At 37.5% G+C, this 9,525-nt stretch overlaps 1 protein-coding gene across 1 annotated transcript in view; it reads left to right on the top strand.

The window, feature by feature from the left end:
• The window catches only part of LOC110542947 (selection and upkeep of intraepithelial T-cells protein 8-like), a 55,819-nt gene that overhangs the window by 39,428 nt on the left and 6,866 nt on the right, over positions 1 to 9,525 (top strand). The window contains 2 exon segments of the mRNA XM_021629422.2: positions 7,232 to 7,309; positions 8,680 to 9,018. Of these exon segments, the coding sequence (XP_021485097.2) occupies positions 7,234 to 7,309; positions 8,680 to 9,018 (415 nt within the window). The 5' untranslated portion in view covers positions 7,232 to 7,233.

A 9,525-nucleotide genomic window follows, 5' to 3' on the forward strand; every position in this document is an offset into this window, starting at 1 on the left:
TTGCCCTTCTGAATGAGAATTAAGCATCCTCCCTAAGGTTTTCCTTGTTACTTAGCTTCTCTAGGTCTGTGGATTTTAGTATAGTTATCCTGTATTGTATAGCTAATATCTGCTTATAAGTAAGTATATTCCATGCGTATCTTTCTGATTCTGTGTTACCTCACTCAGGATGATCTTCTCTAGTTCCATGCATTTGCCTGCAAATTTCATAAGTTCCTTGTTTTTAATAGCTGAGCAGTATTCCATTGTATAAATGTACCCCACTTTATGTATCTGTTCTTCAGGTGAGGGACATCTAGGTTGTTTCCAGATTCTGGCTATTATGAATAAAGTTGCAATGCACATACCCCATTTTTAAATTGGATTAATTTATTTGTTGCTGTTTAACTTCTTGAGTTCTTTATATATTCTGGATATCGGCCCTCTGTCAGATGTTGAGTTGGTGAAGATTCTTTTCCAATCTGTAGACAGTCGTTTTGTTTTGATGGTAGTGTCCTTTGCTTTACAGAAGCTTTTCAGTTTCATGAGGTCCCATTTATTGATTGTTGCTCTTAGAGTCTGTGCTGTTGGTATTCTGTTCATGAAGTTGTCTCTCATGCCAATGAGTTCAAGGCTTTTCCCCACTTTTTCTTCTAACAGGTTTAGTGTATCTGTTTTTTTTTTTATTATTATTATTGAGGTCTTTGATCTAATTGGACTTTAGTTTTGTGCAGAGTGATAAGTATGGATCTATTTGCATTTTTCTACATGTAGACACCCAGTTAGACCATTTTCATTTGTTGAAGATGCTACCTTTTTTTCCATTGAATGGTTTTGGCATCTTTGTAAAAAATCAGGTGTCCATAAGTGTGTGGATTTATTTCTGGGTCTTCTATTCAATTCTATTGATCCACTATTCTGTTTCTATGCCAGTACCATGCAGTTTTTAGTATAGTTGCACTATAGTACAGATTGAGATCAGGGATGCATTGAATCTGAAGATTGCTTTTGGTAAGATGGCCATTTTTACTATGTTAATCCTGCCAAGCCATGAGCATGGGGAATCTTTCCATCTTCTGATATCTTCTAATTCTTTCTTCAGAGAGTGGAAAATTTTTTTATACAAGTCTTTGACTTGCTTGGTTAGTTACACCAAGGTACTTCAAGTCTGTTATGGCTATTGTGAAGGGTGTTGTTTCCCTAATTTCTTTCTGAGCCCTTTTGTCTTTTGTATACAGGAGGGCTACTGAATTTTTTGAGTTACTTTTGTATCCAGCCACTTCGCTGAAGGTGTTTATCAGCTGTAGGAGTTCCCTGATAGAATTTTTGGGGTCACTCACATATACTATCACATCATCTGCAAATAGTGATACTTTGACTTCTTCCTTTCCAAACTCAATCCCCTTGATCTCTATTTGTCTTATTGCTCTTTCAAGGACTTCAAGATCTATGTTGAAGAGATATGGAGAATGTGGGCACCCTTGCCTTGTCATTGATTTCAGTGGTATTGATTTAAGTTTCTCTCTGTTTAGTTTGATGTTGGCTATAGGCTTGCTGTATCTTGCCTTTACTATGTATGCTTTGTATCCCTGATCTCTCCAGAACTTTATATATAAACAAATGTTGGATTTTATCAAATGCATTTTCAGCACCTAAGGAGATTATCATGTGGTTTTTGCTTAAGTTTGTTTATATGGTGGGTAATATTGATGGATTTCCATATATTGAACCACCCCTACATACCTAAGATGAAGCCTACTTGGTCATAATGGATTGATGTGTTCATGGATTCTGTTTGCAAGATTTTGTTGAGTATTTTTGCATCAGTATTCATAAGGGAGATTGCCCTGAAATTCTCTTTCTTTGTTGGGTCTTTGTGAGGTTCAGGTACCAAGATGACTGTGGCTTCATAGAATGAGTTTGGTAATGTTCCTTTTGTTTGTATTTTGTGGAATAGTTTGAAGAGTGTCGGTGTTAGCTCTTCTTTGAAGGTCTAGTAGAATTCTGTGGTGAAACCATCTGGCCCTGGGCTTTTTTTTGGACAGGAGACTTTTGATGACAGCTTCTATTTCCTTAGGGGATATAGGCCTATTTAATTTATTTACCTGGTCCTGATTCAGCTTTGGCAAGTGGAATTGATCAAGAAAATTGTCCATTTCATTTAGATTTTCAACTTTTGTGGCTTACAGACTTTTGAAGTAAGACCTAATGATTGTTTGGATTTCCTCAGTGTCTGTTGTTACGTCCCCATTTTCATTTCTGATTTTGTTGATTTGGATAGTGTCTCTCTGCCTTTTAGTTAGTCTGTCTAAGGTTTTGTCTATCTTGTTGATTTTCTTAAAGAACCAGCTCTTGGTTTCATTGATTCTTTGAATTGTCCTCTTTGTTTCTATTTTATTGATTTCAGCCCTGAGTTTGATTATTTCCAGCCGTCTACTCCTCTTGGGTGTGTGTGCTTCTTTTTATTGTAGGGCTTTCAGGTGAGCCATTATGTTATTTGTTTGAGATGTGTCGACTTTCTTCTTGAAGGCACTTAATGCTATGACCTTTCCTCTTAGCACTGTTTTCTTTGTGTCTCATAAGTTTGGGTATGTTGTGCCTTTATTTTCATTGAATTCTAGGAAGTCGTTAATTTCTTTCTTTATTTCTTCCCTGACCCAACCACTCTCTGGTGTTTTGGGGCCCGCAGTTCAGTCTGTTGGCCAATGTGCAGTCACTGCTGCCCTGCTCATCAGACACAGTGTGTGATCTGAGCTGCCATTTTTGGATCTCCCCTATAATGCTAATTTCAAGAGCATATGACTGTCAATACAAACAACATTGCTGTTAGTCTTTCTAATGTACTCAAGCAAAATGTAGAGGAAATAATTTTAAAAAACCCACCCATATCTAGTCTCAGATATTATCATGAGACAAGCAAGTCATGTTGGAACAGGTCTACTGTAAGCAACAGAGAGTTCAGCAGTGTTGCAGTGTATGGTGTTTGTGTGAGAGAGCTCCCAGGGCTTTTTATAGAAATAAGACAAATAGAAATCTTCCAGTTATTTCAGTAAACAGATATGTATTTTACAATGTCGAGTGGTATGCATCACTCTGGAAGAAACTGGTTGGACCTGGAGAGAACTCTGAGCTGGAGGAGGTGCTGGTGAATAGTGATGAAGGAGCTTTGATGAACCAACTGCAGACTCTGAGGACTTTTCACGAAGCAGGAAAGACATTCTTTGTAAATTCTGGAGCTTAAGTAAGTGATCTGTGTATGGATGATGGTTGGGGATAAGGGTATTTCCTATTCTGCAAATCTAGCCTTAGGGTTTTAATCTAATTTCTTAATACCTAGACAATTCTTCATAATATGTGAGGCTTAGTGAATCTGAAAAGCAGTGAAATCCTTCAAAAGATTGGATTTGCTTTCAAATTTCATTAAGATGTCTGATATGGTTCAGTGTGACCTGAATTTCAGAAATTATAATATTTCCTCAGATTCTTTTTTTTTAAAATAAAGAATCCATAGAGAAAATTTAGTGGGGCCAATGTTTTAGACTTGAAGATCACCAATAGAGGTCTTTCCAGTTAGTAAGATCTGCTTACCAACTGGAAGTTATCTAGTAAGACATATATCATCAAGTTTGTATACATAAATATTTACCAAAAAGTCATCACTTTGTTTATTTAAAAATGTACTCTTTACAGATTTATTGCTGTTTAATTGAAATAAATGAAGTCTGCATTATATTTAAGATAAATAATTTATAAGGTTTTAAATACATGTGTAATTGAGAAATTGTTACTACAATTCATATAACAAGTAACTGTGACTTCAAAACTGTTTTGGTGAGCTTTTGGGATCATTCCTTTTATTCTCTTTTCTTTGTCCCCAGGAAACCGCTGATATGCTTTTATAATGATTATATGAATGTTCTAGAAGCTTATGTAGTAGTCCTAATTATAACATATTAACAAATTTTGTCTGATTTTTTTTATTTATTTTTATTTTTTTATCAGTTAATTTGTCTGATTCTTAAATCTGCTAAATCCTCTAAAGACTGATAGATAATAGTTATAGAATTTGGTCCATTCTTTTTTATAGATGCATAGATTATATGGCTAGCTATAGCTTGTTTGTCAATTTTACTGTCAGAAAAATGTTGAGTTATTTCAAGCCACTGACTTTTAATATATTACTAGGTACAAGTCCTTTTATACTGTTATTTCTCTTGGAATTTGCTTTTAAGAATAGATATCTTTAATTCTATTATTCTAATATTTTAATATTATGTTAATTGTTCTGAAAGTTGTGGGTGGTAATGGAGGGAGATACCAGAATCATACCAGTCACTTAGAGATTACATTTAATATTATGTCTTCCTGTTGACTTTAACCTGCTCTTCCAGATAATAAGTTAACCAATCACCTCCCCACATCAAATGTATAAATCATATGATGGAGCAGCATTATATGGCTTGTGTTATTTGTCAGGTGAATAGAAAACATAGCATTAACTTTAAATGTTCACACATTAATCTCACAAAGGCCAAGTAGATCTCTCACTTTTTTTTTCAGTAGTAAAGGGATTTTGCTGATCTCCATGACCAAAAAGATTTTCTCCTCCTGATCTTGACTTGCCTCTAGAGCATACGGCTAGGGCTTTAGCAAAGTTCTGTATTTCTTTTTTAATATGTCTATTGTTTGAACCTCTCCATTGTTGTTAGCTGGCAGGCTGACTTGACATGATTACACAACGAATCAAGTCATGTCTATGACTTTAAGGTGATGTATGTTTACCTGATAAAATACAGGCTACCCAGTTAAGTTTTTAGTAACTTCTATGTATACATATGCCAAATCCAAAGATTTGGTTATGTTTATATAAAAGTCATCATTTCTTTAAACTTAAAATTTGGGTGTGTACCATGTTTTTTGCATAAAGGGCTAATTTACAGTAAAACTTGAAGTTACAATTTATCAAATGCCAAAAGTTTTTCTATCTATCTATCTATCTATCTATCTATCTATCTATCTATCTATCTGCATTTCTTAGTCCTTTGAGACTTACCAACTTTTAAATTTTTATTAATTACAATTTATTCACCTTGTATTGCACCTGTAACCCCCTCTGTTGTCCCCTGCCAATCTCATCCTCCCTCCCTTTTTCCACCCATGCCCCCCCGCCCAGTCCATTAATAGGAGAGGTCCTCCTCCCCTTCCATCTGATCCTAGTCTATCAGGTCTCATCAGGAGTGGCTGCATTGTCTTCCTCTGTGGCCTGGTAAGGCTGCTCCACCATTAGCGGGAAGTGATCAAAGAGCCAGCCACTGAGTTCATGTCAGAGACAGTCTCTGTTCCCTTTACTAGGGAACCCACTTGGAAACAGAGCCTGCCATGGGCTACATCTTTGCAGGGGTTCTAGGTTATCGCCATGCATGGTCCTTGGTTGGAGTATCAGTCTCAGAAAAGACCCCTGTGCCCAGATATTTTGGTTCTGTTGTTCTCCTTGTGTAGCTCCAGACCCCTCCAGGTCTTTCTGCCTCCCCCTTCTTTCATAAGATTCCCTGAACTCTACCCAAAGTTTGGCTATGAGTCTCAGCATATGCTCTGATACCCTGCAGGGTAGAGTCTTTCAGAGGCTCTTTGTGGTAGGTTCCTTACCTGTTCCTTGTTTTCTCCCTCTCCAATGTCCATCCCTTTTGCCTTTCTGAATGAGGACTGAGCATCTTACCCAGAGTTGTCCTTCTTGCTTAGCTTCTTTAAGTGTACAGATTTTTAGTATGTTTATCCTATATTATATGTCTAAGATCCACTTATAAGTGAATATATATCCTGTGTGTCTTTCTGCTTCTGGGATCCTCACTCAGGATAATCTTTTTTTGTTCCCACCATTCGCCTGCAAATTTCATGATTTCCTTTTTTTTAATTGCCGAGTAGTATTCCATTGTGTAGATGTACCACAATTTCTGTATCCATTCCTCAACTGAGGGTCTTGTGGTTATTTCCAGCTTCTGGCTATTACAAATAAAGCTGCTAAGAACATGGTTGAGCAAATGTCCTTGTTTTCTACTTGAGCATCTTTTGGATATATGCCTAGGAGTGGTATAGCTGGATCTTGAGATAGCACTATTCTTGTCTGACAAAGTGCCAGATTGATTTCCAGAGTGGTTGTACAAATTTACATTCCCACTAGCAATGGAGGACGGTTCATCCTTAGCTATGAGGGAAATGCAAATCAAAACAACCATGAGATTTCACCTTACACCCACCAGAACGGCTAAGATCAAAAACTCAAGTGACAACACATGCTGGAGAGGATGTGGAGAAAGGGGAACCCTTCTCCACTGCTGCTGAGACTTACCAATGTTGTACAATGAGTTTCGATCCTATTCACTCTTCAGGTCATCTCATATCTATTCCTTCCCTATTTATTCAACATTGAACCTGTGTTTAATCCCTTCAAGACGAATTTTATGCTCCCCAGATATGATTGGGTGTGTGGTCCTCCCTGGAGTGTGGTCAATTTTCCAATGCTTATTCTCTGAAACATCTGGCTATTCTTTTCCCAGAAGCTACCAATTGCCAGTTTATCCATGGTTAGGAGTGAAATTGTGTGCCCATTTTTCTCCTTTATTTGGCAAAGATTTGGTTTGCACAGGTTTTATACGCACTGTCATAAGTGTAACTTCTCTGGGGTATCCAGAAGGTTTTCCCCTTTAGTCATCCACCACCTCTTCCTATTATAGTCTTTCTGGCTCCTCTTAAGCAATGTCCCCTGAGCCATGGCAGGAGAGCAGCGAGAAGTATCTGTCACTTTAGTGCTAATCATCTTTCAGTCCACTATTTTCTGCACCTTGGCTAGCTGTAGTTATCTGTTTTAATCACTAATTATTGAAGATAGAAGTTTTTGAGATGATGGTTGGGAGATATGTTATTCTCTGGGTAGAAGGATAAGTCATTAGGAGTCAGTTAATATTATGTAAGTTTAGCAGCATGATAAGGTAGGTTTTTCCTATGGTCTACAGACTGTCTAGCCATACTTGATTCACAGAGCATGATGCAACAGAAGCGTCTGATGGGCTAAAGGTGCTGAGAAGACATCTCCTAATCAGAACTAGACATTCTATCAAGCATTGGTAAGCTTTACTTTCTAAAAGGAAAAGTAATAAAATTGACACTTTTGATGGTTATGAAGAACATCTGTCTGTCTAGACAATCTATGTCTCAAGTCTCATGGTCTACGGCCTCTCTCTGGTCTTATTTCTAGATATGATGAAGCCCGAGTTCTCTTACTTTTCTGTATATTGTTTGTCCTTTCTTCTTCTGCAAGTGGTGATATCTTCAGGTAAGAGGTTTATTTCTTAATTTTCATTTACCTTTTCCTTTAAAAATATTTTCAAAATATCCTTGACCATTTTGTATACAAATATAGTAAATTTAAATTGTGTTCACTTCCATTCCCTGTTCACATCTCCTTCCTTCTCTTGATGACACCATCCTTCCCATCAAGGCCCACTCCTACTTTCACCTTCTTCTTGTCTATGGCCCTTTGAGTTTGATTAGGATTGCTCACATGAGATTGGGTGGAAGGTTATTTACTAGAGCAAAAGGAGCTTATCCCTGCTACACCACTGAAGAAATTATATTCCCTGCCACAGAAACCATTAAGTTTCAACAGACCCTCTGGCATAGGTAGGTACTCTTGATCTCCTTTCCCACCTATGATGAAATATTGATGGATTTGGTAATGTTCAGTGATTGTATCTATGACCACAGCTGAGATGCCTGCATGAGTGTAACATCTATCATATCCATAAGGATTTTTTTCTGCACATCTCATTTGTGTCTTTATTCTTTCTGCACACACACACCCCCGGCTTCACTGTTCCAAGAGCCTTGAAGGGGATGATGTAGATGACGCATTTAGTGCAGAGCATCCTCCATTCCCAGCATCCTGGCCAGCTATGGGTTTCTGAATTCGTGAACAACCCCTGAAAGATGAATTTTCTTTGAGGAAGGCAGAGCTTAGCACTAATTTCAGATGGAGGAAGGAACCTGAAGATGATGACCATTTACTATTTTCTTATCAGTTTTATGTGGACGTGAAATCTAAGACACACTTCCAGGGACCCATCCTGTATCTAAGGAACAGAAATTCATCGCTCCATTGTTAGAGCAAGTAAATAGGAAAAAAAAATTGTAAATTAGAAATTAATGGTAGTTCTATAAAAATGAAATGACTGGGAAGCCAGGAGCTAAAGTAAACCTCCCCTGCTTTAAGTTGTGTATCTGAGGAATCCGGTCACTGTACCCAGAAATTGACCAATTCTGAGGGCTTAGATACCCTGTGAAGTCCCACAATAGTCACATCAGGCAAATTCCTTCTCCATATAACTGGTTTTTTAAGCAGAGAAACAATTTACTGTGCTTTCTGCTCTAGCATGTTCTCCAATATCTTTTTAAAGTACAATGAAGTGGTATTGTGTTTTTTAAAAATAAAATACTGATGGACTATAGGGAGTATAATTAAGGCTGAACATTTGGATCACATAGGTGTGGTGGGCAGTATTTAATTTTCTTTCTTTCTTTCTTTCTTTCTTTCTTTCTTTCTTTCTTTCTTTCTTTCTTTCTTTCTTTCTTTCTTTCTTTTAAAACAGTCTAGAGATGAGTAATCTAGGCTTCAGACTTATTTTGGTACTCTTTGTTTTTCCACAGAGAAGTTGATGGTAACTACTCCCAAGAGACACGTATTAGCTAGAGTAGGGGGCCAGGCTGAGCTCAGCTGCCAGGTGACCCCGCCACACAGCACAGAGCATATGGAGGTAGGCTGGTTCAGGAGTGGCCACTCCCAACCTGTTTACCTGTATAGAGGTGGCCATGAACGGATCGAGGAAGCTGCACCTGAATATGCGAATCGCACAGAGTTTGTGAAAGAGGCCATTGGGAAGGGCAAAGTGGCCCTCAGAATCCGTAATATCAGCATTTCAGATGACGGGCTTTACCGATGCTCATTTAATGACGATGGCTTCAGTGACGTGAACCTCAATGTGACGGGTGAGCTGTTTGGGTCCTTGTGCCAGCAAACTGAAATATATAGACACTGTCTCAGCAATCTTTATGTTTTTCCATATTTTAAGTTTTTAAGTATTGAAGTGTATTATTTATTTAAGATCACTAGTATATATTTATTTTTAAGATAACATCGAGATACCCATATATCCTAATCACTGCCATCTACTAGCTGCAGTGATATAATAGTTACTTTTGAAGTTTTTCTTTTATGGTTTGAGATTATAGTACAATGTACAGTTACATAATTTTCTTCTTCCCGTTGTTCCCTCCAAACCCTCCCACATACCTCTCCCAGCTCTCTTTCAAATTCACCATTCCTTTTATATTTAGTGTTAACACACACACACACACACACACACACACACACACACACACACACACGTATATTCCTAAATATATAAATATAACCTCTTCAGGTTACTTATGTTACAAAGAAGTAATGTGTGTGTTACTGATATATATGTTTGTTTTGGGGCTGACCATTTGGTT

Source organism: Meriones unguiculatus, chromosome 12 (genome assembly GCF_030254825.1).
Source record: "Meriones unguiculatus strain TT.TT164.6M chromosome 12, Bangor_MerUng_6.1, whole genome shotgun sequence".
NCBI classification, from domain to species: domain Eukaryota; kingdom Metazoa; phylum Chordata; class Mammalia; order Rodentia; family Muridae; genus Meriones; species Meriones unguiculatus.